The sequence below is a fragment of the Pieris rapae genome, chromosome 4 (genome assembly GCF_905147795.1).
Source record: "Pieris rapae chromosome 4, ilPieRapa1.1, whole genome shotgun sequence".
Taxonomy (NCBI): domain Eukaryota; kingdom Metazoa; phylum Arthropoda; class Insecta; order Lepidoptera; family Pieridae; genus Pieris; species Pieris rapae.
The window spans coordinates 155,633-183,277 of NC_059512.1; the positions used below are offsets into that span (position 1 = coordinate 155,633).

Sequence of the window (27,645 nt, forward strand, 5' to 3'; positions counted from 1 at the left end):
AAGTTAATAAACAAGAGTTGGGTCGCGTCGTGATTGGAACCTGTTCTATTTTTAGAAATGAACCACTTCCGGGAGATAACACTAAACTTGTTTGTTGAACATTTACCTCGTGCTGATATAGTCGAGGCTATAAATAGATCATGCTGTAACTTCAACTGTTTAATAAGACGCAGTTTATTAAACAGATTCGTTCGTGTCATGGCAGCCTTCGGACGCCATATGGCAGTCTGCAACTAAGTATCTTGCAGCGCCGCTATTATTTACTTAATATTGTATATTCAGGGAAGGTTTGATTGGTGCCGATCTAAAATAAAACAGCAAAGGGCTGGCCCGGAATAGCCGGCAGTGTACAAACAGGGCCCGTTATTTTTAGCTTCCATCAACGACTTCTGCCTTTGTTGTTCAAAAATAACCAAACCCTTGCCCGAGCACAGGTTACTTCGCTGTCAGTTGAACGATGTTTATTGAAGTTAACATGCGATTTTAAAGAAACGGCACTCGCTTCACAGTAAATACCCCATGGGAATGTTTAGGATATGCCCAAAACGCTCATGTAATGCACTAAAAGTGGGCGACCGATCCAAAGCAGCGGACGTACCGCCAAGTGGTTTTATCATAGATGGAATCAAATGTGATCACACTTTATCCCTGTATATGCGCCAAGCTTGTTTGTAATGTTTCCAACTGTTGCATGAATGAACTGTGCTACACGATTGTTTATAGCGATCTATTCCCAGATCGGAGTGCCGCTAATGAGATAGAGAATATTCTATAATTGGCTTTCGATATGGATTAATCTGTTTTACAAAGAAAGGCCTACACGGTATCAGGGGGCACACGGGGAGCTGCACTTGTGCCCAAAATAGAAACTTTAAATAACCTGTCGCGGGACGATGTTTTAAGTTAACTTGGAAATAGTATTCGTGGCATTCTAAGAGCAGTATCGCGATTGGTGCAACGCGGCCAACAATAGCATGCTATTTATACACCTGACTCACTCCCACTCTCGAGGCATTGACGCGATTATGCTATTTGGACGTTTTCACTTCTGCCTTTGCTGGATATAACAGATGTTCATTTGTCTCGCATTATTACGCAGAATGGATGTATTTATAAATTGACGAGCAGGACGACATCGAACTATGAGGCTCATTTATCAAATGTTTCCTCTTTGGTACTAAAAAAATCGAAATATGAATTTTCGTAACTTCTGTGCACATATGAACATTTAAGGGCGAAGAACGGTTGAGAAGAACCGAATAGTAGAAACCAGCACCTCGCTCAGCATGAGTGGAATGGATTCAACTCACCTGTCCCTTTGCATAGGTAAAGAGAAATGTACTAACACAACATGGAATGCAATTTCATAAGTTTCAGTTCAGTTAAAACAGATTTTTAAAAGTTTGAATGCCTAAAACAGACAATTTCATTTCTTTCATAATTTTCATTCATAATTTCATTCGTATTTTTAATTGCCTTGGTATAACAATATATTATATGAGGTGCCACGCACGTTTTAATAATCCTCATTAGACGACAACTGTCATGTCGTCCCTGGGACAGGTCACGCAGTCACTCACTGGCGTTTCCCATATGAATAACATGAAAAATGATGTAATAAACATTGCAACGGAAATAGAATTTTCTTGTATTCGATCCTCTGAAACAAAGCCGAGCATTGGTCGCAATTTAACATGTTTTCACAACCGTAAAGCTGGAAGCCTCGCCCACCTTCTATTTATAGTCCTCGATGTGTTCGTGCGTCTCTGTCGCTCCGACTGAAGGAGCCCTCGATGAGAGAAGGACAGAGCAGAGGCTCGAGCCGCCGCGTCCTTCACTTGTCGTACGTTCTATTTTTGTATTTATCGTGATAAACATTAATTTCCTTGTTTGTTTATTACGCCCCTAAAAGGACCCCTGCGAATAAATTAATAGAGATCTTCATTTAAATACACGAATTATCGGCGTAATGCCCCAATGTTTCGGATTTTGGCTAACATACATACTAGAACATACTCAACATACATAACTCTTTGTTAAAATATACACATTTTCCACGTTACCGAATTTGTTTATAACTTTGCGAGAAAATAATTGGGAAGCGGAAGGACAGACTTTATTGACCAGTAAAAACAATTTAAATTTTCTTTAAAATATTAATTAGTCGTTTGTATGTATTTCATATAATATTTTGTTAATCAATGTAATCTGGTTTGGCTTTGTAGGTATATTATCTAATTGTTTTCTTTTATAATAGGATATGTGTAGCTGAAACATTACTTTTAAATTAATAAAGTAAATTGTAATGCTAAAAAACTGTGATAATTGGATTCTGTACGTATAGTTTTTATTTTAGCCGCATAGCTCTCGGCGACCTCCTTAATGTAAAATGTTACATATATTTTGGTTACTACCAGGGTTTCACTAAAATATTCATCGAAATGAGAACTTATTTGTCTGAAAGCTTCTAAACTGGTGGATATTAATTTTTTATTGATTCATGTTATCTTTCTTCGACTTTGACTTTAAACCGAGCAAGATACGTTTTCACGCTAATTTACGGGCAATAGGGCACCTTACGGTGAAACAATGATGTGACGAATTGAAGGTGTATACCGTGTACATGAATAGAGGATTACGAGACTATTTAGACAGCAACAGACAGACAGACATGTATCGAATTTCAGCGTAAAATTTAATTGAGACCGTGTGAATTTAAAATATGCCTGATTTTTATATTAAAGCGACAACTTACAAGGTCGGTACGCCTACGGCTGGATATTAATTACTACGTTCCCACAATTACATAATACCATTCATTCTCGCTTAACCTTTCATATTGTTGACCAATTACCAATGTTGAACGAATGGCCCTAGCTGAACTGTTTCGATAAATGATGGTAACGAAATGACGCCACGCGTCGGCTTGAATTATTAATGCGCCTCATTTACATTCAAAATAACATACTTCTGAATACAGTTAATTATGTTCAGGGCCGACACGTGTAATATAGTATTTTTTTGCGAGCATTTTTACAGTAGTTGTACTTTGCTAAATTATGCCATCTCCTCGTCCATCTAACTTGAATTTCTAAAAAAGTTTTATTCTGATCCAGTCGAGCCTGTGCAGCGCAAATTAATTTCTTAATTGAAGTTCTAGACATTGTTTAAAGAAATTGAAAACACCGTTAAGATGTCGATTGTTGGGTTAGCGATATAGGTGGTGGATGTTGGAACTACGTATGAATACTACTATTTTCAATATCGCCAACATAATCGAAACGGATCATACGAAGGACGCACGACCAGGCCGACTTTTCAACGACTAAATTTAGACCTTCTAAATATAATCTGCCTGACCCCTTCGCGGGGCAGAGGGTAGATTCTCCAACCCCCCCCCCCCTCCCCCCACCGTGCATTCGACACCCTTGTGATCGGGGTCACGTTTAGCTGGCTAACACTGGATCTAGATCGAGCTAAAACGGTCGCAAGATATTTATATCCTTAACTTGATTAACGGTGTTATAATGCCCACAGCTAAGTTAAAAATAAAACAAATCACTTCTTAACAGTAATCATTAGATAAAAATAAAGAACGCCACACCACACAAGTGGTCTTGCTACAACAGAATCAATACATTTATGTATTTTTACAAATTCCGTTTTGGAATTACTTATTTTTGCGTACCAAACAAACACTCGCACGTCATTCATCATTGGTTCATTCCCAATATATATATATTTAAATATGCTTATGTAAATAATTGTGTTTCGCAGAGATGTCGCGGGATAACGGCGGTGCAGAAGGGGGCGGGGGCACGGGCCGCTCGCCGTCCCCGCCGCGAGCGCCGCCCGACTCTTCCTTCCACCACCAGATTATGCAGGTACCGTCCTCTCTTAGCATTGTCACACCCTCGTTTCTCTCTAAACGGTACAGTCTCTATGTCACGTGTACGTCTAAGCTACTGCAGTTCCTGGGATCCTAAAAACGAAAACACTTGTCAATCAATTAATATCCCAAAAAGCAGAACTGCTAGCTTATCCAGATGCAATTCTTACAAATTCGTCGAGGTGCAGCGGGTGTGATAGAAAACGAATGCATTCGCACGTAAACTCAACATACATAAGAGCCCACTGGGAAGCTTTTGTTGCAATTTAATTGATAACTTTCGATATTGTACGGAAGCGGGCAGCTGGCACACAACTGCGCCGCTAATAAACACGCGCACTGCTATTCCGGGAACATTCCGACAATCTCTTTTTAACAAACCAAAATAACCTCCGCGATGCCAAATTTATTTGCCCTCGTGCTCGCTTCTCGGATCGATGCAGAGATATTCCGGCGGCTCTCTAGTTTTATAGGCGACGTTTCAATGTGTGTTTCCTCTCGTTGTCAGAGTCACAGTCCCAGAAAGAACCATATCGCGGAGAGGGCCAAACAGACATTAGAGAATAGTTTCCTGTTGCAAGTGAGTCATTTACCTTACCACGGCTTTCCCTCATCCCTTCGCACTCACCGCTTGCGCAACTTTTTTACAGAAACCTCGTTCTAAACCGACAGGTTGAAACAGTAAAGTTGCGCAGGTAACACAAATCGCCTTTTGATGTTTGTACATAACCACCTCGACACGTTTCGCATAGTATTACGAACTTTCAGTGAAATGTAACTAAGTATTGCTAGCGTTCGTGAGTGGAAATAACACAATTAACTCATCTCTCTCTGTGGTGTCTGTCGTTGGCTCGCCAGTCGCCGATGAATGTGGTGAACGAAGTGGTACTGTGGGCGGAGGGCACTTTATGTACGTTTTTTGCCTTCCAGTTGAAGAAGCAGCAACAGTTACAGCAAGAGATATTGTTGCAGCACTTCCAGCAGCAACGGCAGCAGCTAGCCGAGCAGCACGAGCAGCAGATCAGGCATCACTTAAAGGTAACGAGCTCAATTTCAAAGTGGAAAATAAACTTAATGAAGACCTGCCGTTCTCCCATCTCAGTGGTTTTATCCAGAATATACTTAATTTGCAATAATATGAATTTAACGCCGTCAGTACTGATTTAGACTAGTTTAGTCCGCGACGCCTGAAATAACAGAGCTATAATCTATTTATGGCGTCCATTAAACGCCGTTTGATAACTCGCTGATTTATCGGCTGTAACATGTCGAACGCAACGCCTCGGCATTCGTGGATATTTTGGCATCGCGTCCAGTGCGCCGGAAATATTCGCAAGACCCGACAGAAATACACGCTTTTATAAGCACATGTTAAAACAAAACAAATAGACTTACGCTAGGGAATCGTGGAAGACATCTTCATACCTGTGCTATATCAATTGCCATTTATCGGACGATGCGTCGGCGTGGAAACATTTGAAGTAAACAAAAGCCCCGAAACACCCTCCACTGGATAATGGTAGCGAGTCGATGTAGGAGAGCGAGAGGGAGAGAGAGAGTGAGTTTTAATTAGTTTTAATCGTCTCTTCGTATCGATCCTTCGGGGCCAATAACCTTAGGACCTACGTCTTTCAGTTATGGGAGCAACAGAAGGCGATGGAGGAAGCGGCTTTGCGCGAGGCGAGGGAGGCAAGAGAGGCCAGGGAGGCGAGGGAAGCGAGAGAAGCCCGTGACGTTCGCGAGAGGGGGGACCTGCGCAAGAAGGACAAGCTCGAACATTGCGCCACCGCCTCCACGCAGGTCAAGCAGAAGCTGCAGGTGAGTTAGACGGACGGACAGACTAAAAGTGAGAAGCGTATCGAGTGGAAGTGAGAGCGACGGTGACGGTTTTACCGGCTGTTTCAGGAGTTCCTGAAGAAGAAACAGGCGGCCGCCACCGCTAACGGCGCGATGCCCGGCTCGCCCTACAGGAATTGGTGAGCTTAGCGCTCGTACACTTTTCTTCATCACATTTCGTGGACAAATTTTAATTCAAAGGCGATGGTGGTTAATTTATTTTCAGGGGCATTGTGAAGTCGTCGTCTGGCGAGTCGATGCCGTCGGGCGCCGCGGCGGGCGCGCACCCCTACCGTCTACCCGCGCCCCTCGCAGCTCCTCTGCCCCTCACGCTCCCCGCGCCCGCCGCGCCCGACTACCCGCTCAGAAAAACCGGTGAGTACCGATTCCCAAGATGTCCTAAATCCGCTAGTTTCCGATCGATACTAATATACGTTAGCATGATTTTGAGTCGCAATATTAAAAGAATAAATGTGCGTGAACTAATCTCGGAGTCGGCGAAGGCCGAGCGCGTGTGTGTGCGTGTGCGTAGCGCTAGTGACCGCATGTGTGTGTAGCGTCGGAGCCCAACATGCTGAAGGTGCGGCTGAAGGCGAGGGTCATCGAGCGCCGAGCGTCGCCGCTGGCCCGCCGCCCCCTCAAGACGCGCCCGAAGCCTCGCAGTGAGTACGGAGCCTCGCTTTCGTCCGCGTGTACGGTGCCCGTGACTCACGACTGTTCTTTCGCGCAGACTGCGAAGCGGGGTCGCCGCGAGGCTCGCCGCCGGGCGCCGTCGGCAGCAGCACGCCCATCCGCGAAGAGGAGGAGACGGGTCGCTCGCCGGAGCCCCTCTTCTCGTCGCCGTCGTTGCCCAACATTTCTTTGGGACGGCCTCTGGCGGCGCACTGCCCCCCGCCCGCGCCGCCGCCCGCCCTGCCGCCGCTTTGCGAATCGGAGCCCTACTGCGGCGCCGCAGCTCTGAGCGCGCGCCTGGCCAAGAGGCCCCTGGGGCGAACGCACTCGGCGCCTCTGCCCCTCGGAGACCCCGCGCTGCACCCGCATCTGCCGCACCACTATTTGCGCGACCAAATCAGGAAGACGGTGAGTTAGGCCTAGCCAAATGTGAAAGGTTTTGGCATCTACAGGCCTGTAGACCTTCTCTTTCTTTCACTGTACAGACCTGGAAAAGGTCAGGCTTTGCTTTCTAAGCACTTCTCAAAAGAAAGGCCCATCGGTGTACACATTTTAAAGATTTCCTTCTCTCTCGTTCTCTCTCTCTCTCTCTCTCTCCTCTATAGATCCCTCCCTAACCTAACCTTTTCCTTCTTTCACGCAGGTGTTGACTCGCGCGCACGATGCGGCTGCCGCACAACTGCGAGAGGAGGAGGGCGAGGTGATCGATCTGACGAGGAAGCCCTGCCCCGTCCCTCCCGTCGCGCCTCCCGCGCCGCCGCCGCCGCCACTCGCCGCCGCGCCCCTCGCTCGCGCACTCTCTTCGCCGTTGGTGGGGGCGCGGCAGCCGCCCACGGGGCTCGCCTACGACGCCCTCATGCTCAAGCACGGCTGCTCGTGCGGCGCCCACGCGCCCACGCACCCCGAGCACGGCGGCCGCCTGCAATCCGTTTGGGCGCGCCTCTGCGAGACGGGCCTCGCGGCGCGAACGGAGCGCACGCGCGCGCGCAAAGCGACGATCGAAGAGCTCGCGAGCGTGCACTCGGAGGCGCACGTGGCGGCCTTCGCCGGCCGAGGCCGCGACGCCAAAGAGCCGCGCGGGCGGGCGCTGCGGCTCGTGCGGCTGGCGTGCGGCGGCCTCGGCGTGGACGCGGACACGCCCTGGAGCGAGGCGCACACGCCGGCCGCCGCGCGGCTCGCCGCCGGTGCCCTTTTGGACCTGGCGCTGCGCACGGCCCGCAACGAGCTCCGCAACGGATTCGCCGTCGTGCGGCCGCCGGGCCACCACGCCGAGCCCGACCAGGCGATGGGCTTCTGCTTCTTCAACAACGTGGCGATCGCGGCGCGGCAACTGCGGCTGCGGCTCGGCCTGCGGCGCGTGCTCATCGTAGACTGGGACGTGCACCACGGCAACGGCACGCAGCAGGCCTTCTACGAGGACCCGGGCGTGCTCTACGTGTCGCTGCACCGCCACGACGACGGCAACTTCTTCCCGGGCACGGGCGCCGCCGACGAGTGCGGCTCCGGCGCCGGCCTCGGCTTCACGGTCAACGTGCCGTGGCCCGGTCGGCCGCCGCTGGCCGACGCCGAGTACCTGGCCGCCTTCCGAACGGTCGTCATGCCCGTCGCCAAGGAGTACGACCCGGAGATCGTGCTCGTGTCGTGCGGCTTCGACGCGGCCGCCGGCCACCCGGCGCCCATGGGCGGCTACAGCGTGACGGCCGCGTGCTTCGCGCACATGACGCGCGAGCTGATGCAGCTGGCCAACGGCAAGGTGGTGCTGTCGCTCGAGGGTGGCTACGACCTGCCCGCCATGTGCGACTGCGCCCAGGAGTGCGTGAAAGCGCTGCTCGGCGAGCGCATCGCCGCGCCGCCGCTGAGCGAGCTGGCGCGGACGCCGGCGCCCCACGCCGTCGCGGCGCTGCGGGCCGTGGCGACGGCGCAGGCGGCGCACTGGCCGGCGGTCGCCCGGGCTTTGCCCCTGGCGACGCGGAGCGCGCTCGAGGCGGCGCCGGCCGTGGCGGGCGCGAGGCTCGGCTCGCTGCAGACCGAGCGTGACGCGGCGGACACGGCGGCCGCGATGGCGACGCTGTCCATGCACCAGCCGGCGCCGGCGGCGCCGAGCCGCTCCGGAAGCTCCCGCTCGGCGTCCGAGGAGCCGATGGAGCAGGATGACGCCAAGTGAGGCGACGCCGCGGACCCGGCTGTCTCCCTGAGGCTCCCCGCCGCGGGAGCTAATCTCCGAGCGAGGCGCTCCGCCCCGCCCGGAGCCTCACATTCCGCGCCGCCGCCCGACTCGGCCTCTCGCGTACCGGAGAGCGGAGCGAAAAGCTATTTTTGTACGAAGAGCCCTCGGCCCTCGCGCTTCTTTTGTAAATAGACAATAGACGGAAGGCGAGTCACCGCGTCAAAGATTATATTTATATAGAGATAACGTGTAAGGTGGAAGATGCAATCCGAGAAGTGCAATATTAACGCCACGCCCCTCGCGCTCCCCTTCGGGGCTCGACCCGGGCGAACGGTTTTTGTTTATAATAGAAGTGGATGTTATTTTTGTAAAGCTACGGCCGCCGGCTTCGCCCGCCTTTTGTATTCAAATGTTAAATATTAAAAATGTATATCGATCAAAATCGACTTGTTGGCGAGGAAGAGGATTCGATCCTCGGGCGAAGAGACGTATAACGATGTTGTGTCTTTAAGAGTTTTATTGTTGAAATGGAAAAGTAAAAATATTTATTAAAATGTATATATAAAATCAATAAATATATATATTTGGACGAACGTGAGCGGTTTCTTTTTCATCGTTACCCACTCTTTTGATCCGCCTCCTGAGTAAATAAACTGACCGTCGGCCATCATCTGCCTCGCCTCGATTATTGTTTAAAACAATATTCTAAAAATACATGATGAAATGTAAGTTTCCTTTGACCGGGAGACGGAAAGGAAGGGATTTCGGCCTCTCTCTTTCCTAACGACTGCGAATTCGCATTATTAAGACGCTGCCTCAACTACTTTGAAACAAAATCTCTTCAATCATCTCCCATTTGTTGAAATTGTAAAATTAGAAGCATATTTATACATTAGATGCATATTTCTTTTTTTGACGTTCGTAAGTGTACATTATGACAAGAATAAATGATTTTTGAATTTGCATTGGTGGGCGCGTGATTTTCTTGAATTAGTCAAGTAATTCCGCATACGCAAACATATGCCGTATGTCTTTATCTCACTATCATTGCCGCGTATAATAATTTAAAATCGCAATTAATTAGTGTGCGTTGTTTAACACACCATTTCGGTATTACCGAAATATTAGCTCCTGTGTCTATCAAGAAAGTAAAGTTAGATGAACTATCCCTAACTAACAAACGGTGATTAATAGCTGCCCCTGAGTACAAACAAACAAAAATATCTTTATTCATATAGGTATACTAATGAACGTCAAAAGAATAAAAAATGTTTGTGAATTTACATTTATTACCAGAACGGAACAGAAGAACTGGCAATAAACTCTGCGCCACTCTTTTTAATCGCCAATTCTTACACAACGTTTGTAAGGAGCTGCTACCATTACACTATGTTCCATATAACATCTTGAGTAATCAAGAATAATAAAATAAATTAAAAACAAAGATTTGTCCTCTATCAGGAGGAGGAATGGTGAAATACGAGCACATACGTACGTAATTACATACTCATGGGAACAACACGCAAATACGTAGTAGAAACAACTAATATGTATCACCGCATACACGAATTCAAGTACACCACAAGTAGCACCCGTTCACGAGTATGACGCATGGTCAGTCATCGGCCCCCTCGCCATATTTTAGGGAGAGAGACAACCCGAAACATGGACGCCGCAACAAGCAATAACATTTAAGTGAACATGACGGTCCTGGAAATGTGGACTTGACTACACAAGAAATTAATAACGATACTATTGTTACATCCGTCCACCGCAACTTCTAGCGAAGCCCGTAAATGTGTTTGTTAGAGCAGGCATCTGTAGTGCTACTGATGGAGCTCTGGCAATGGCTGCGATTTCACCGGTGCTGTTCTTCTCTATTATCTTTCGTTCTCTCTGAGATGGCATTCTATACAGCCACAAGTTCTTGGGCATCATTAGGTGAGTTGTACATCTTTTTGTGAGTCGCCCCGCTCTATTTTGAATCACGTCGGGGTCATCAATTTAGTGTTTGGGGTACACAAGTGAAAATAGAAATAGGCATTCACTGTATTTATTGTAAGCATTGTACTATGTACGTGCCAAGACATACATCATGTCATACATCATGCTCAACTACAAACGTGAAGATTTCCAATGTATGTACGTGCCGTGGTTGTTCACTTGGATTAGTTATAAGCAGGACGATTTCCTAAATCGTCGGATTCACGCCCCGAGAGTATAGCCGTCCGCAGGCACTCTCTTCATCTGCATTAAACTAAGTCAAGGGAGTTACACCCCGAGAGCATAGCCAGACGTTGGCACTCTCTTCAATTGTTTAATTATAATTTCATTATAATTCCATTATATCGCTCATAGTCTATTGTTATACGGAAGTGGTGTATATAAGATAATCATATAAGAAGTTATTGATTATCTAGTTGATAAAAGAGCCTGGGACTAGTGCTGGGCAGGCTACCTCTAATTAATTTGATATATTTGTTTTAATTATTGTTTGATGATTTGCTTTTTTAAAAGAGTACCGAGAGTTTTTTACGCCGGCTTTTTCTCTCGGCCTACACCCTCTGTTTTTACCGATGAGTAGGGATGCCTACAAGTTCGAATTGACTGACGTGGAATAAGTGATACCTAGAAGATCTTATGTTCCAAAATAAACGTATTTTATTTTAATCTACAAATCTTCTATTATTTCTACCACCTGATGACCCAGGAACCGTACATCCACTTTGTGGAACGCTCAACACAATTGAAATTGAATGTGGACTGATTCTGACGTCGGAAGCTGGATATCTTTGGTACTTAGACGCCATAGTTGTAAAGGATGGGTTCACACTTAAAATAAAAATATAGATCCGGTTTGATAAATATAATTCTGTAACAAAAATTAATCACAATACGACACAATATCGTAGGAGCGGGCTAAGAGCGCCGGATGTCCGGCGGGTCCGGAGGATCGAGGGCGGCACACCGGCACGAGCACGAGCTCACCGGGCACTCCGCGTGCTCGCCGAACCAGTGCAGCAAGTGCGCGGCGTGTCCGCCGTGACGACAGGCCACGCACCAGCTGAACCACGTGTCGAAGGGTGCGCCGCCCACGGCGCCGCCCGCCCCGCCGACCGCGCTCGTGCCCAAGTGCAGCGAGCAGACGCCGCAGCGCGGTAGCGGCTTGCGGCAGTGCGGGCACGACGACACCTTCATCTTGGCGGCCGGCGGCGGCAGACGCGCGAAGGGCGGCCGAACGCGCGCCGAGGGCGCTGCGGCGACGCACTTGCCGCAGTACGTGCACGCCACGGCCACGCGGCGCGTGCGCTCCTCGCCGTCGGCCGCACCCAGCCACGTGTCGAGCGCACAGCGCGCCCACCACATCCGCCAGCCGTCGAGAAGGGCGCGGTAAGCGGCCAGCCAGCGTTGCACGCGCGCGTCGCGCACCAGGTCGGTCGGGCAACAGCGCGCGGCCAACAGAGCCGCCGACTGCACGTCGCCGGTGCGCTCGAGCCATCGCTGCAGCAGCGTCAGGCCGTCGGCGCCGAGCCCGCAGAGCACGACGCCCGCGAGGGCCCCTCGCTCGCTGAGGCCGGCGTGGGCTCGCTCCACGTACTCGTGCAGGTGCCGGTCGGACAGGTACAGACACGCGAACGCCACGCGGTCCTCGAGCCGCATCTCCGTCTCGTTCTGCGACAGACGCGACGCAATTGTGCAATAAATACATAAAAATATAATATTAATATGGGGCAATCCTATGTTTATATATCTTTCGTATATTATCATATAATATTTTAATATATTTCGTATTTTTTTTAGACTAGTATTCGAAAGTACGGCGAGGACAATGTATCTCTCCAACTGAGACAAAATTCTCACGAAATGATCACTTCGAATAGTCAACTCTATCGCCGGTTCGGAATCGCGACCAGCACACGAGGCGAAAGGCAACAAACTCGGGCTACTTTTTTTTTGATCGTCTTAAGTTAATTCCAATGCTTATATTAGTTACAGTTAATTTAAAAAGCTGGAGCAAATTATTTTAAATTCCAAGCTTCCTTATCTGCTAGGTAATCCGAATTTTAATAAGCTTTCCTAGAGATCTTCGTTTTATAATTTTCTTAAATTTATTTCACAAATTTACCACATCACTTAATAGAATCGTACAGTTTGACCTATGAATGGTCTATTAAGTTTCTGAGCCTTTTCAATGTAAACAAACACAAACAGTCAATTGCACATTCCTCTCTTCAATATTAGTGTAGATATGATTCATAACAATTGAAATACATTGACATTTTAACTAAATTATCTAGATTAAGGAAAAAATCGTGGAATAGAAACGAGTATTGATGAAATCGGAGAATAGCAAAGAAACCTTATGGAAAACATATTTTTTTTTTATTGGACCACAAAATTAGGACAAACATGTCAACATCAACTTACATTCGAAATTTATAAAAAAATGCGGTGCCGTCCCTAGGACATGTGGACACGACCAGCGAAATTAAGTGAATACAATAAAGTGTCAAAACAAAAAAACAAACAAAAATCTAAAAATAATAGCTATATAGAATGAAAACACTATAAACAAGAAAAGAAATTATTGGTACTGAGTCCTAATTCTACTCTTTGCTGAGGCCAGCGAACCATGAAAAATGTCAAAACTCTGTGCAATATCATTATAGTGGCGACACAACCTATTAATTATTGGAGAGTTTCTGCCAACGTTTGTTCGACAGTGTGGGATGTGAAAACATTTACGATTTTTTAAACGACTCCCGGCCCGAGGAACTTCTATGGACACACGTTCTACAATTTCTGGGAAATCCACAAATCCGTTAACGACCTTAAAAAGGTATATCAAGTCGTATACCCTACGAACACTCAGAGATTCCATATTATAAAAGTCTAACCGATCCTCATATTTAGGTAATATTGCACATTTATAATTTTTAAAAGATAAATGGTACAAAAACTTTCTTTGCACCCTCTCCAGCCTCGTCGAATGGGTTAAGTACATCGGAGACCAGACGCAACTATTAAACTCCAATATGCTTCTGACGAGGCTATTATACTATTGTTATTATACTAAATAAGGGAAGGAAGCGTCACCAGCACGGCGCTGAAGTCGGGGTGCGCCTGCGCAGTGGCGGCGAGAAAGTGCAGCAGCGCGCGCAGATAGGGGTCGGGCAGAGCCGGTGCCGCCGCCGCCAGCGAGTCCCGCCACAGGCGCTCATCGGGCGCGCCGCCGCCCGCCGCCAGCGCCAGCGCCGCCACGCGGAGGCGCGGCGAGCGAGCGCGCGACAGCACGTCAAGTGCGGTGCGCACGCGCAGGTGAAAGACTGCGAGCGCGGCGGCGCGGCAAGGCCGGCCCTCCGCCTCGGCGCGCTCTACGCCCGCCAGCGCGTTCTCCCAGCCCCAGCCCCAGCCGAGCAGCTGCAGCGCGCGCGTGCGCTCGGGGCTCCGGTAGAGCAACACCTTCCGACTGGGCATGTCGGGCAGCAGCGCCGGCGTGGCCTCCGACCTGTACGAACCCTCCCCCGCTCCCGGCAGCACGCAGCGGACGCCCGGATGCTTCCATCCGCCGTTGCGGATGCATCCTAAATAAATAAATCCTGATACGTTAAACTCGTGAAAGGAACGAAGGACACGGAGAGAATTTCGCGAGGCGACACTGACCGTCTTCGACTAGTGACTTGCTCAGCGCCAAAAAGTGCCAGAGTCCCGCCAACTCCTCGTCCTCGGCCAGCTCGGCGTTCTGCCAAAGGTCGACCTGCGGAAGGGGCCAGAGTCAGCGAGACGAAGCGAGAGGCGTAGGCACTAGGCGCGATTCGCTCACCTTCAGGCCGTAGTCGGCTTCGGCGCGCCTACGCGTCCGCTGCGCGAGGTCGTCGCGTTCGGCGGCAAAGACGGTAGGAGGCGCTCGCAGGTGCCCGCCAGCTGCCCAGACCAGCGCACCTCCGGCGCCCCACGCCAGCGTCACGCGCTCGCCCACCGTGTGCTCCAGCAGTGCGCCGCCCGTCGCGAGCGCCAGCAACCGCGCGCGGTGCGCCGGGTGACACGCGAACGACGCCAACGGACCTCCGCCCGGTGACACTTCGCGCTCGACGGCTTCACCCGCGCCTCCTTCGTCGTTCCCCGCCTGCGGATATTGAACCCTGTAGGGCGCGACCGCCACGTCGACGACCGACGGCCCTTGGCGAAGGACGCTCACCGCGGTGTCGACGGCTTCCGGCGACTTGAACTCGGTCGCTCGCTGGATGTCGTGAAGACGCAGGGTGCTCGAGTCGCGCCGCAGAGACAGAAGAAGGTTCCGCCTGAAAATTACGTCTCGACGTCGGTAAAGACGTACACTTTTGGGTCTCACATACACTTTTGGGACATCGTGTCACATACCTCGTAGGACACCACTGCACCTTGCGCGGCGGCCGCGGTTGAGGCAGCATCAGCAAAGGCGAGTGAAGCGAACGCGCATCCCACACGCCCAAAGCCGAGTCACCGCGAGCCGCCAGCAGGTACGCCTCGCGCTCCGCGCAAACGCCCATCCACCGCGTCGAACCCGCTCCCGCCGCCACTCCGGCCGCCTTGGCGCCGCTCTCTGTCACGTCGAACGATGCGTGAAAAGGGCGTCGACGATATCGAAGCTCATCGGGAGAAAGGCATACCTCTGAGGTCGAATATCTTGACGTGTCGCAGGTTAAGGCAGACGGCGAGAGTTCGCGGGGCGAATCCGCACCAGGCCAGGGCCTGCACCGCGTCACCCGCGCCGCGCTCCGCCACCGCTCGTGCACAATCACCCGCACCCGTTTCTAAAGCATTCGGTCGAAGCCTTTGATTATTTATTTACGTGCCTTGATAGGCCGTCAGACGCACCATAACAAAAGACAACAGAGCTCAACATCAAACGTGACAGCTTTTACTTACACCTAAAGAGTAAATTAATTATATTTTTTTTAATTTCATTTTGTTATTTTAATTAATTGTATAAATAAGACTGTCGTATTATTTCATGTCTAACATCTATCACCAAAAAATATTATCACTACTTTAAAACGCAGCCCGCTAAAGTTTGGCCTTCATCATTTCAGAGTCAAAGGTTACCCATACTTGCTTTTGATAGTCTAGTAAGGTGATATTGCAGCCTGCGTTTGTTCCGAGTATTAACATTATGTGTATGTTAATATTATATCCTCATATTTAGGTAAAATTGCACATTTATATATCTATACATGTCATATTCTTAACAAAGAAACAGAAAATTACTGACCTCCAGTTATTTCGTCATTAGCATTCATATCCCATAAAAGTACACAGTTATCTGCACGGTGCTTGTCCATGCCCACAGCCAACAGATTGCTTTCTGTATGGCTCCATGCTACACTGTTGCAAGCTCTAGGATACCTTGCAGCTGCAAACAATCTCTATATTGGCTTTAGGAATATCACAAATTACATTATGCAAAAATTCTAAAATAAAACTTGAGATGAAGGAAATAAACTACACAATTTAAATTAAGAGAGATAATTAAGAAAAAAATCATAATGTTATATAACCAATACAGTAAGTTATTTAATAGATGCTGTTCTTGAGTGAACCTGCAGTGGGTCCTTAAAAGCAGTATCTCCAATAATATATATACATGTAAATGTTTGATGAACTCAAACAAAATTAACAATAATATTGCAAATAAAAGCAATTTACTTCCTTAAATTAGAAATGGGCAGAATATAACAAGAAATCCTATAAGAGGCATAAAAATTAGTAACAAATAGTATATAATGATAAGAAACTAGAGTAGCAGCAAGAAGCAGTAATGATGTATATAACACAAATGCCTATTTTTTACCAAATTCTTTTCCGATAAGACCTAGAGGGTCATAGGCCTGTTTAAGACTAGTGAGTGTGACTCGTCCGCTTTCTAGACCTAATGCCAGAATGGGATCTGGTTGATCAGAAATAGCACTGATATCTACGCAGCGAACACCATTTCCACTCTGTGAAGCAACTACTGTAGCACCACGAGTTGATGAGATTTGTGTATCTAAAAAAATAAACAATTTATGTTTTTATTTAGTTCAGACAGCAGAAAGTTGACATGCTGAATAGAGATCGATGAAGAATCCCTGATATTTAATTAAGTTGATACGTACACGATGTCGTTTTCTCAATATCTTTAATTCTTGCAACCTCGTAAAGAGTTATATCATGACCCCACACAATAAACTTATCATGGTGTACTGGAGACCAAATAATGTCGGATTTGCTTGTAGATAACATTCTACGGGTCTTGTACTAAACGTATTTACACTATATATGCATGATAAATAAATAAAAATTAAAAGAGGATGAATCGTTATCGATATCATTAATAATAACGATAACAAATCCAATAATAATATTATTTGTTTTCAAATAAGTCACAATAAAATTTAAACTGTGACTTTAGTCACAGATCACTGTAGTGACTAGTGGTTATCATAGACATAGACCATTCTATATGTAATGTACTCTATGCAATAGACTTTATTTTGAACAATGACGAAGAACATATTTTGTTCATGATTAAACTATTGCAGGAAACTGTAATTTATTAATATATTACTAAAAAGTTGGTGTTCGCGGTTAAAATGTAAATATTCTTTTAGGAGTAATAAGCACTCAACTGTAGTTAGCGGTGTTCAGCTTTCAAACATATTATATAATATTTTTAAAATAAAATAATATTATTTGAATATTGATAAACTGCTAAGATGTCTTACGTAGTTGTTCTAAATGTAAATAGCTGAAGTTCGCACCTTCAGCTACAGCTACACCAACAGCTTACTAGAATAATATCATGCAATAGATATTGTCTTTAAAAAACAAATCAGATTTGAATAGTCTTTCCAGTCTTATTTATTTCTCGCTTCCTTGCTTCCTTCCTAGGCTAATTCAAGCTCTTAATTATCGTGGTGAGCCCGCGCGATAGCTTATGCCGATAGCCTGCGCTAAGATAATCCCACCACCTCGAACCTTTGATTCTACTCGTCGGGCTCTGTCTGTTACCTTAGGTCTCTTGGTGCAGACATCCCTTACTAATTTATATTTTCACTATTTATGTGTTAGGGTACGTCTGTACTACGGATCCGGAGGGTTATGAGGTTCATACATATCACCGACTCATATCATATTATACATTTATACAGTTAATATTTCCTTATACAGGGTGTCCCAAAAGTCGACGTCAAGTCGAAATTTTCTCATAGGTAATGCCACACCAGTTATGAGAAAAATTAAAAAAAAATTAAGTCATGTATTTGTGAAGTTATGGAAATTTTCCTTTTATTCCAGAAAATGTACACCATGTGACAGTTTTTTCATTCCTGTTGTTACAAATATTTACTTTTTGCCAATTTTTTTTCTCTCACGTCATCCCGAATAGTGCTTTATGCAACCTATGATCCTAAACCCTGTGCCGACCACTCCAACTTGTAGGAAAATGTCATTTTATACCGTACCAAGTTTTCAAAATTAATTTTCGCACTACTTCAACTGATCGTCCTGAAAAAAAAATGTCCTACTCCAGTTTGGCAAGTAGCTTTCAAAGTTAGCGCATTTAATAAGGATTCTACAGTGGTATAACACTGAGTCCATTATTTCTTAGATCGGCCATAAGAATTTTTTTGTTAAACAAAGTCTGTTTTTAACAATCTCTTTGAAATTATAACAAATGATTCTAGCGCACCCAAAACGATCCTAATGAGCACAGCGTATAAAATGACATTTTCCTACAAGTTGGAGTGATCGGCACAGGGTTTAGGATCATAGGTTACATTAAGCACTATTCGGGATGACGTAAGAGAAAAAAAATTGGCAAAAAGTAAATATTTGTAACAACAGGAATGAAAAAACTGTCACATGGTGTACATTTTCTGGAATAAAAGGAAAATTTCCATAACTTCAAAAATACATGACTTAATTTTTTTTTTAATTTTTCTGATAACTGGTGTGGCATTACCTATGAGAAAATTTCGACTTGACGTCGACTTTCAGGACACCCTGTATATTTGGTTATCTAGTGCAGCTTGCTCATCCATACATATAATACTATGTAGATACTCCTCACTCCTGAAATTTAAGACATATTTTAAACACACATTTGATATTACACTGGCTAGCAAGCCGTACAACCTGTGTATTTAACTAACAGTCAATATTTAATGTTGCACACATGCAAATAATCTGTGGTTTGGTAGATTGACAGTAGAACATTGTACCGATAACATTCATGTAACGACGAAAAAAAGAGTTAACTGTCAAACGTCGATGTACAGACGAAATTATTGTAATAGTTGATACTTGGTAGTGTTGGTAGTAATTTAGGATTATTTTACATTTTTATAGAGAAATTTTGTCTTTAACTAAGAAAGTAAATAACCACGGATAGCAGTGACAATATAGTTTAGAATAATTATATGTATTAGTTGGATAATTCGTGAAGGTTCTCTTTTAGCACTGGTAAGTCATGTTAAGTTTAATGGAATGCAGGCTAAAGCCATTTTGGGGTGTAGACTAGATCAGTGACGTGATTGTTTACTACGGTGGCAACGCCTCGCCAGTTGCTCTCTTCAGAACCCGAGTTTCTTGTACATTGTGCAACTATGCCGACGTGACCGAAGCTGTTGGTAGACGAAAGAGTGCTTAATTCAGTGGTATATAACACGTATACTGCTAAGATTAAATCGCTAATAAAATTGAAAAGTCCGGTGTATTGTGTTAAGTTAAACTCATAAAGATATTGTGACAACACTTATTAATATTGACTTTGTTCATTGTATTATGGGATTAAACAGATATTTAAAAATCTTTGTGGAGATTTTGTTAAATTCTAAGTTATGTTCTCAACCATAGCATATAAGCTATCAACAACTTTCTTGGAAGAACAAAAGGTATTGCTAATAAAAAACTAATTTCTCAGAATTATGTTGCTCTGGGTTTCTCTTTTGCTGAGATATATTGAACTACTTTCGTTTATTCAAGACAGACTTCTGTCAATTACATACAATACACACCACTCAATAACATTATAATTCTATTTGTGTAATGTTCCTGTCACATAAATATATGGTTAGGTTACCAGTTTCTAAACATTAACTAAATACTTTATTTTTTAAGACTTGTACAGCAAAAAAACTATTACCCTATTACCTTGAAGTAAAAATGTACATATATATATATATATATATATAATAAAGCCATATTTAGTTAAAGATATGATTTAGTTATATATTATATCAGTTACAAAAATTAAATAATTTTTTTCCACTTATCAGGGTTTCACCCAAAGAGCAAAGGTGTTATTGTGTAATTATCTGAATAGATTAAAATGATGCTAACACTTGAGAACTACTCCGAGACTATTTACTGGCTTGCAAGTGCATTGCTGAATTTTTTAGAATTGGTATTCTCTTAATGTGCATCTCTAACACCTGTTATGGTGTTTATTGGGAGAGGCACATTCTTGAATCACTTTCTTTTAAAAATTCATCAATCTTAGTATTATATATTTAGAGACACAATTATTGATTGAAAAAGATCTTGGTACGAAGAACAGGTTCTCTGATCAAAAAGATAAACTACCATCTGCACAGTACCGGACGTAACTGTCCTGTCAACGTAACAAAAAAAGATAATTTAGCATTCCTGCAATCTCAATTCCCATATCTCTCTTTGCAAGATTTTAGGAAGTCCAAACACATCCATTTCTTGTGTGTGATATGAATCAAGCGGCAAAACTGAGATAAATGAATTATTACTGTCCAGTCAGTTAATAAATCTATTTACGATAATGCCGAATTCAAACACACATTGTAATTAAGACACATCCCTTAGTTTGCAAGTGCTCAAAAAACTTGTTGCCTTGCCTCATTTGGAATACTCTGTATCAATTTTCTTCCATATGCTTGATATGCGTGATGCTTTGTTCTTGTGTCATTATAATGAGAATTATGAACGACGGGCTCTCCGCGGAGAGCAGATTAGTCTGGAATAAATTGTGAGCCGTGGTGCGTCGTTCGCTGTGAATCATAATAATGAGCAGTGATTTTCTGGTATTGCTTGATCTGACTTTTCGTTGAATTTTTTGACGTATATTTCGTAGACTCTCTTCTTTTCGTTAGTCAAAAGTACCGTCCCAGGCTATTGTAACGGCGGCTACGACAAGCGGCAGCTGACCTGGCACAACGTGTCGGTGTGTTATGGGAACCTGGTGGCCTCGTTCCCACTAGGTAAGCTCGTTAACACAACAGTAGTTGACACGATACGCTTTCTATTACTCAGTGTGCCACTTCATGACATATTCATTACCGACGAGAACAATGAATTGCGTATTTTAAAATTGTAATAATCTTTTTTAAACATTTCTAAGTTCTAATAGTCTCTTTGTGCGCGAAATACATCTAAGATTGTCTCTCACGATCTTATATGCCCCAAAACTCAATTTGTATTATTCATTTAGAAAGTCTATTGTTGATGTTATTTATTTATTTATTTAAAAAAAGTACTCTAATAAAACCCATTCGACAATTTAATATACTATTTTTTCATTCCATGATGCGAAGTGTTGGTATTAAATTTTCATGTCAAATTGGGTAAGGTCGGAAATTGTTTTGTGGATTCCAGCGCAACGCGTCAAGCATGTCGAAGAAGCCGGCGGCGGCGCCGACGTTGCACAAGGTGATAATGGTGGGATCCGGTGGAGTGGGAAAGTCTGCGCTCACGCTGCAGTTCATGTACGACGAGTTCGTCGAAGACTACGAGCCCACCAAGGCCGACAGCTACAGGAAAAAGGTATGCGAAGAAGAGCCCCTCGCGGCCGACGCGGTTTCGGCCGTCGCGTCGTCGGGCGAGTACGTTCATGTCGACGTCGGTACAGGTGGTGCTGGACGGCGAGGAGGTCCAGATCGACATTCTGGACACGGCAGGGCAGGAGGACTACGCCGCCATCCGCGATAACTACTTCCGCTCGGGCGAAGGCTTCCTGTGCGTCTTCTCCATCACGGAGCCCGAGAGTTTCGACGCGACGCAGGAGTTTCGCGAGCAAATCCTGCGCGTGAAGAACGACGACAACATCCCCTTCCTGCTGGTCGGCAACAAGTCGGACCTCGCCGACAAGCGCCGAGTGCCGCTCGACGCCTGCCGGGAGCGCGCCGCCGCGTGGCACGTGCCCTACGTCGAGACCTCGGCCAAGACGCGCGACAACGTCGACAAGGTGAGGCCTCTCGCTCCGTCTCGCTTGTCGTTTTGCTTTTTGTCCCGCTTTTCGTCTCGCTTATCCTCTCACTGACCGTGCGCTGCCGGTGTGCGCAGGTGTTCTTCGACCTGATGCGGGAGATCCGGTCGCGCAAGTCGGACGACGGCCGCGCCACCAACGGCGACGTGCGCGGCAAGAAGCGCAGGAAAATCAAGTGCGCCATCTTGTAGGCGCCGCCGTCGCCCTCCGCCCTCCGCCCCTCGAGAAGACCCGCTCCCGAGTCGCTATCGTGTTTGTCGCTCGCGCTAACTGTAACGGTGTGAATCGTCCCCGAACTGTCGCGGTTCGGCTTCGAGTGCTCGTCGGCGTCTGTGTTGACTTTATGTAATGCACCGCAAACTTATTTTTATTATTAATCAATGTTGTCGTACTCCGTGAGAAATGTAATATTTAGTCGTCGCTTCGGACGAAAGGCGCACGCGCACGTGTGCTCTCTTCCGCTTCGGCTCTTCGCGTCGGCTGCCGTCGACCGAAGGCCGCGAAGACGATCTGCTCGAATGGACCCGACCGCCGCCAGAAGTTATTTATTGCTGCCGACGGAAGCGGCGCGCGGCTCACGTATCATAAGATAGTTTTTATAACGTCTAGAGTTAAGTGATAAGTTATTGATGTTTACGCGATGTATATTAGAGCGATACGTTTTGTGATGAATAAAATAAAAAATATATCGATTTGCAAAACCCGTCTGTCGTCTCTCCTCCCGTCCACGTCCACCCCCCGAAAGGACTCGTCCGGCGTCCGCCGATGTACAGTGCGAGCTTTTTCAGGCCTTCCTTACCCTGATCCGCGCCACGTCGGCGCTCAAGACGGGGCTCGTCGCGGAGGCCGGAGCGGAAGAGAGGAGACGGTGCTGCGCCGTCGTCTGACTCCGCGTTCCTTTCGCGGAGCTGAAGTGCGAGAGAGTCTGAATCGGGAGAGGTCGGCGAATAAAGTCAACGATCCCGATAAATTAGTTTTATTTCCGAACGACGCCGGGTCAGCCCAGCTGACAGCGATGCGCGCAGCCGGCCGGGCACAGGTCGTGTTCGAGCAGCCAGCGACGCATGTGGTGCAGGTGGCCGCCGTGCGAGCAGCCCTGGCACCAGGCGTACAGGCCCCGCACGGGCTGGCGGCACACGGCGCACAGCTCGCCCGGCACGCGCCCCGCGCAGCGGTCGCAGCCCGAGCCGCGCGTGCGCCGGCCGCAACGCCCGCAGCACACGGCCACGCTCGTCGACTGCTGCGACAAGGCCCACACGCCGCCCAGCCAGGCGCCGCGCCCCACCTGCCCGGCCACCCCCCACGCCTTGTGCCGCTGGAGCAGCTCCATGTAGCCCAGCAGCCACTGCTCCTGCGTGGGCTCGTCGACGTACGCCAGCAGCTCCCCGCGGTGCTCCTGCAGCGCGAGCAGCACGGTGGCCGCCGTCTGCACGTCACCCAGCGCGGCGTGCAGGTGCAGGGCGCTCGCGAGGAGGGGCGCCAAGTCGACGCGGCCGCGCCCCTCGGCGGCGCCGCCGGTCGCTTCGCCGTCTGCGTCCTCCCCCTCGTCGCCGAGAGGCCCCGGAGCCGGCGCGTGCGGGGCGTGCGGGGCGGGCGAGGCGGGCGCGGGCGGGTGCGAGCCGGAGCCCGTGGAGCCGGCCGGGGAGTCGGGCGCTCCCGCCGCCGCCGACTGTCCGCTCGAGTTGGCCGCCTCTGCGCCCGGTTTCGTCGTTAATTCGGAAGGACGGTCGCAAACGACGGTCGGTCGCGAGGCTCGAGGCGTACCGTTGGGGTCGTGGTCGGGCTCGTCGGGCGGCGGGGGCGGGCGCAGCGCGAAGGCCTCCTCCGGAAGCGTCCACTCGGCCGCCTCGACGTCCACGAAGTGCAGCGACGCCGCAGACACCCAACCGTCCTCTGGGAAAACGGGGGAGGTTACGACGGCGCTCTCTCGGGGCGGAGTCCGAGGCCGAGCGTGATTCACCCGATTGCGATCTGGCCCGATGCGGCGGCACGTAGATGGTGTGCGTGGGCAGGCCCAGCACCGCGCTGTGCTTGTGGCTGCGGCTCTCCCACTCCTCCGTCTCCTCCTCGGGCTCCTCCTCGACGCCGCTGAAACGAGGGCGACTTTAGGATCGTCGCCTCGACCTTCTTCGTCGGCAGGCGTCGCTACTCACTCGTGCGAAGGGGTCGGCGGCGCGGGGTCCGGGCGGGGCGGAGGATCGCGCGGCGGGGGCGGCGCCGGGGGAGGGCCGCTCGACGACCGAGCCGAGTACACGGCGCCCACCACCTCCCACACGTGCGCAGTCTGTGGATTAATTAAAAACAGATCCTTATGATCTACGACGCTCGTAAACACGTAAACAAACCTATGTTACTCACGAGTTGATTATCATTTTCGACTTACACAAAAACAATAAATGATAAAAAGAATAAAGACAGTATTTGGATCAGAGAGGCGGAGACACCTCAAGGTTTTTTAGATAATTGAGGTGGCTTTTCTGGAACAAGCTGTTTGCAGACTTACTCGTCCAGCTATTCCGCGCTTGCTCTAGTATCTTAATTCGAATAACGTCTATTTTTTTTCGAAATGTAATACATAGAAATATTTGATACATACTAAATCATAACAACAACACTAACGATGCCCAGCGGGATCTCCCGCTGAAGGCATCCTGCTCTCGAGATCGTGGTTGGATACAGAAAATATTCTGTGTAGCAATTATTATCGAGGGTGTTAAGGGTCAATTTATACTATACTATCGCAAAGTCGAAGCGTCAAATTCTTCCCAACTCAAGCGACGTTACGTTAATAATGGCCATGAACTGGTTTTTGTTTCGTTCTCTTTTCTTATTTCTTGGTTGTTCCCCGTTGATGTTTAATCCGTTCTCACACCATTTTAATTATCTGAAGATTTCTTCTAGTACAGATGTGAATAATTTAGGTGATGGGCCCCGTTGCCGAACATTTTTGTATTTTGATTTCGTTACCTACTCCGCGACGGAACAAGAGAACATTCTCGACGTTTTTCATATGATTGACTGTCCGGCAACGCATACCGCATAACGCAGCGTTGTGCGTCATGATCACCAGACCAAAGCTTTACTTCGCTCAGGCCTATAATGTCCCACCTTCCGAAGTTCTTCTAGATATTCATCAGATCATCGTATTAGGTATGAGGGGTAGTATTTGAACTCTGATGGCCGATGAATAAGCCGAATAATATAAATAAACGTAACCAAATTCTGGATTTCATCTGCTTGTTTCAAAGCCTAAATCCTAAAAGTTCTATACTTTTAATCAAACTTTCCGGAATAATATTGTATGTCACGCGTCATAAAATGTAAATGCATAGCATATCTATATGATATATCGGAGACTCACCATGAACCGGCCGTAGTGCCGGGCCACCCGGGCGTTGTGCTTGGCGAGAACGTGCGGCGGATCACCGTGGAAGCGGTAGCGTCGCGCGGCCCCAATGACGGCGTCGTCGATCGGCCGCACGTCGTGGCGCCGCAGGGTGCTGGCCGCGCCCCCGGCGAAGGCCACCTCCAGCGCCGCCTGCGCGCCCGCGCCCAGCGACCCCGCCGTCGGCTGCTTCCGTCTGCGGAGACGGCGTTGAGTGAATTCCCACGCGGGTCACGCGGAATCCGATTCTCATTCGCGACGGATACGTACGGAAAGGGTGCGTGCGGCGGAGGCGGGGCTCGCGGTGCGGCGAGTCCGGCGGGCAGCGGGCGATCGGGCGCCGCGTGAGCCACCTGGCCCCGCGCCGAAACGGCGACGCCCTGCGGGTTGGCCCACAACACGGGGTGCGCCGCTTCACCGAAGCGATGTCGGTAGAGGCTGCAATCGCGGCTCGTCGACAGGAACACGTCGGGCGAGGCCACCCAAGCGATGGCCGTGGTGACGTCGCGGTGCTCGGCGAACGTGGCCAGCGGCACGTGCGGCCGCCGCACGTCCCACACGTGCACGGCGCAGTCTAGCACCAGCGCACACGACGCCACCTGGTACCTGTCGACGAGGCTTTTTAGCCAATGCGAGCGAAGATACCGGAAGGATTGGGCCGTCCACTCACTTTTTCTGCGGTCTCCACTTGACGTGTCCGACGGAGGCGATCGTGTGTATGGTGTGCTCTAAATTAGGTTTCGCGTGAATGTCCCAAACCTTCAGAAAAAAATATTTGTTTCACATTAATAATTAGTCATTTAATTAAAATTTTGCCTGCCGCTGCGTAGTTTCAAAACTGATAACATTAGTCGGAGTTTCAGAAAAAAACTGTACGTTCAGAAAGAACTGTAATTATCATACAAATTCAGTTTTCGACTCAAGACAGTTTTCTACTAATAGCATCTTGGCCAAATACTGAACGTCTGACATGACGCCCGTCTACCTTGATAGTCTTGTCTCGGGAGGCCGTGGCGAGCCAGGGCACATCAGGGTGCCAGTCGCAGGCGAAGGCGGGTCCCGAGTGAGCCGTGAACTGGTGCAGAGGCCGCTCGTGGCGCCGAGCATCCCAGAGCTGCACGGTGCCGTTTTCCGACACCGCCGCTAACACGTGCGCCGTATGCGGGCTGAACTGAACGTCGCGAATCGACTCTGTGTTACTGGGCAAAACTTGTATAAGATATATATATTTAAGAATGGAAAATATGAGCTATTTCTGGACATAGTTCAAGTAGGATTTGAAATATGTTACTGTCAAATATATAATTAAGAATAGGGTTGGCGTTGCTATAAAATGGTTATTTAAAAGTTTTAATACATTGATACCTTATAAATGTTCGAGCTACCTCCTTCATCCGTAGATCAAAACATTTCATCATCCCATCTTGTGACCCAGATATAAGCAGAGATGGTTCAGTTAGGTGAAAACTAACCTAAAAACCATTATGTTGGTGATAATGAGAAACTCAATATATGCTGATTTTCTTAATCGATAATTATTTTGAAAGCTGGAAGAACAATTTTTTAGTAAACCCCAGTCCAAAGTTAAGCACCTTATTAACAGTTCTCTTGTGATCTGAGAATACATGTTCTTGTTTAGACCTCCCAGAACGACCTAGGTTCCACACCACCACTGCTCCATTTGTTGCTGCTGTTGCGAGAGTGTTTTCTAAAAAAATTGTAAAACCGCTTAGACGTCAGGTTACCTCTCACATCAGTGCTATATTTTTGTGTCAACCCTACCTTCAAGTGTACTCCAAGCAACATCAATAGAAGAAAAATTTAGATTTAAATTTTTTCCAACTCTCAAATTACACACTTCAGAGAATTCATCTTCACCTATTGAAAATACTTTAAATACTGGAATAAAAAGGTATGTATTAAATATAATTTAAAACTGCTATAAGGTATCAAAATAAATTTTATTTAATCATCTGTTTATCACCATTGCGTCCAGCGATCACTACTTGGGTGCAATCTTTGTTTAATGCCAAAGCGTTGGCCGGCCCTTCTTGAGAAACACAAATCGTATTAGACGGTATCATGATAACGATTCAAAATAATTATTATGAAACAATTTATAGCTAACATCTTAACGTTCATCTTTGGATCATATGGATTACTAGTTTTCTTGACATACTAGTAAGTTCTTTATTTTACAATTTATTTACAAGATACGTCATACGATTACTTATCACAATATTTACAAATTTATAAGTAACAAGTTAACAACACATTTGACAGTTCGCAAGAAAGTGTGTAAATATATACAATGTATTCTGTGGAGCATATACACTGTCCAGTGCAGTTCCTTGGACCCAAAGAAAGCCTCATATTTAGCAGCTTTCTAGCTAAAGGCGGACGATATTTTTATTAAGTGACCATTCGCCCTAGTGCTTTTA

At 47.3% G+C, this 27,645-nt stretch overlaps 4 protein-coding genes across 23 annotated transcripts in view; 2 read left to right on the forward strand and 2 right to left on the reverse strand.

Annotated features, from left to right (window-relative positions):
* Positions 1-9,157, forward strand: part of LOC110997140 (histone deacetylase 4) — a 29,627-nt gene extending 20,470 nt beyond the window's left edge. For 4 of the 14 annotated variants that reach the window (XM_022265148.2, XM_022265150.2, XM_045634785.1 and 1 more), the window contains 9 exons: positions 3,778-3,884; positions 4,398-4,469; positions 4,820-4,927; positions 5,525-5,707; positions 5,795-5,865; positions 5,952-6,100; positions 6,283-6,387; positions 6,456-6,805; positions 7,041-9,157. In XM_022265148.2, the coding sequence (XP_022120840.2) occupies positions 3,778-3,884; positions 4,398-4,469; positions 4,820-4,927; positions 5,525-5,707; positions 5,795-5,865; positions 5,952-6,100; positions 6,283-6,387; positions 6,456-6,805; positions 7,041-8,561 (2,666 nt within the window). In that variant the 3' untranslated portion in view covers positions 8,562-9,157. The other 10 variants (XM_045634792.1, XM_045634794.1, XM_045634793.1 and 7 more) reach the window with 6 other exon arrangements.
* Positions 9,158-11,415: 2,258 nt separating this feature from the next.
* On the reverse strand, positions 11,416-16,961 carry LOC110997152 (GATOR complex protein MIOS). The gene is made up of 10 exons (XM_022265171.2): positions 16,700-16,961; positions 16,396-16,590; positions 15,817-15,957; positions 15,215-15,358; positions 14,946-15,147; positions 14,764-14,866; positions 14,389-14,691; positions 14,229-14,322; positions 13,662-14,149; positions 11,416-12,236 (listed from the first exon to the last, which is right to left on the reverse strand). The coding sequence occupies exons 1-10, from the start codon at positions 16,824-16,826 to the stop codon at positions 11,484-11,486; spliced, it is 2,550 nt and encodes an 849-aa protein (XP_022120863.2). The 5' UTR covers positions 16,827-16,961; the 3' UTR covers positions 11,416-11,483.
* A 1,872-nt stretch (positions 16,962-18,833) lies between these two features.
* LOC110997134 (ras-related protein Ral-a) lies at positions 18,834-22,785 on the forward strand. 6 transcript variants are annotated; one of them, XR_002600313.2, is made up of 5 exons: positions 19,096-19,477; positions 21,210-21,377; positions 21,463-21,798; positions 21,897-22,164; positions 22,608-22,785. XR_002600313.2 is itself a non-coding variant. In XM_022265129.2 (4 exons), the coding sequence occupies exons 2-4, from the start codon at positions 21,225-21,227 to the stop codon at positions 22,436-22,438; spliced, it is 693 nt and encodes a 230-aa protein (XP_022120821.2). In that variant the 5' UTR covers positions 18,834-19,046; positions 21,210-21,224; the 3' UTR covers positions 22,439-22,522. The 6 variants fall into 6 exon arrangements, 5 of the variants coding, with proteins under 5 accessions (XP_022120821.2, XP_022120820.2, XP_022120822.1 ...); XM_022265129.2 differs by lacking the exons at positions 19,096-19,477; positions 21,897-22,164; positions 22,608-22,785 and adding exons at positions 18,834-19,046; positions 22,235-22,522; XM_022265128.2 differs by lacking the exons at positions 21,897-22,164; positions 22,608-22,785 and adding an exon at positions 22,235-22,522 and having other exon boundaries at positions 19,089-19,477.
* Positions 22,780-27,619, reverse strand: LOC110997133 (GATOR complex protein WDR24). Of its 2 annotated transcripts, XM_022265127.2 has the most exons (12): positions 27,189-27,616; positions 26,987-27,103; positions 26,797-26,912; positions 26,570-26,676; positions 26,190-26,403; positions 25,875-25,963; positions 25,475-25,810; positions 25,181-25,400; positions 23,973-24,103; positions 23,780-23,907; positions 23,584-23,712; positions 22,780-23,511 (listed from the first exon to the last, which is right to left on the reverse strand). In XM_022265127.2, exons 1-12 carry the CDS (start codon positions 27,286-27,288, stop codon positions 22,817-22,819), a joined length of 2,382 nt encoding a protein of 793 aa, XP_022120819.2. In that variant the 5' UTR covers positions 27,289-27,616; the 3' UTR covers positions 22,780-22,816. The 2 variants fall into 2 exon arrangements, with proteins under 2 accessions (XP_022120819.2, XP_022120818.2); XM_022265126.2 differs by having other exon boundaries at positions 22,780-23,712; positions 27,189-27,619.
* Positions 27,620-27,645: the final 26 nt, after the last annotated feature.

Coding starts and splice junctions, on each gene's coding strand:
- LOC110997152 (XM_022265171.2), bottom strand. CDS start 16,826: ATGTTATCTACAAGCAAATCCGACATTATTTGGTCTCCAGTACACCAT. Junction 15,148..15,214: donor CAAGATATTCGACCTCAGAG/GTATGCCTTTCT, acceptor TCGACGTGACAG/AGAGCGGCGCCAAGGCGGCC. Junction 12,237..13,661: donor CCGACTTCAGCGCCGTGCTG/GTGACGCTTCCT, acceptor CGTCTGTCGCAG/AACGAGACGGAGATGCGGCT.
- LOC110997134 (XM_022265128.2), top strand. CDS start 19,424: ATGTTCTCAACCATAGCATATAAGCTATCAACAACTTTCTTGGAAGAA. Junction 19,478..21,209: donor CTTTCTTGGAAGAACAAAAG/GTATTGCTAATA, acceptor TGTGGATTCCAG/CGCAACGCGTCAAGCATGTC. Junction 21,799..22,234: donor CGCGCGACAACGTCGACAAG/GTGAGGCCTCTC, acceptor TGTAATATTTAG/TCGTCGCTTCGGACGAAAGG.
- LOC110997133 (XM_022265126.2), bottom strand. CDS start 27,288: ATGATACCGTCTAATACGATTTGTGTTTCTCAAGAAGGGCCGGCCAAC. Junction 26,677..26,796: donor ACAAGAGAACTGTTAATAAG/GTGCTTAACTTT, acceptor AATGGTTTTTAG/GTTAGTTTTCACCTAACTGA. Junction 25,401..25,474: donor CCGCCGCACGCACCCTTTCC/GTACGTATCCGT, acceptor CCGTCTCCGCAG/ACGGAAGCAGCCGACGGCGG.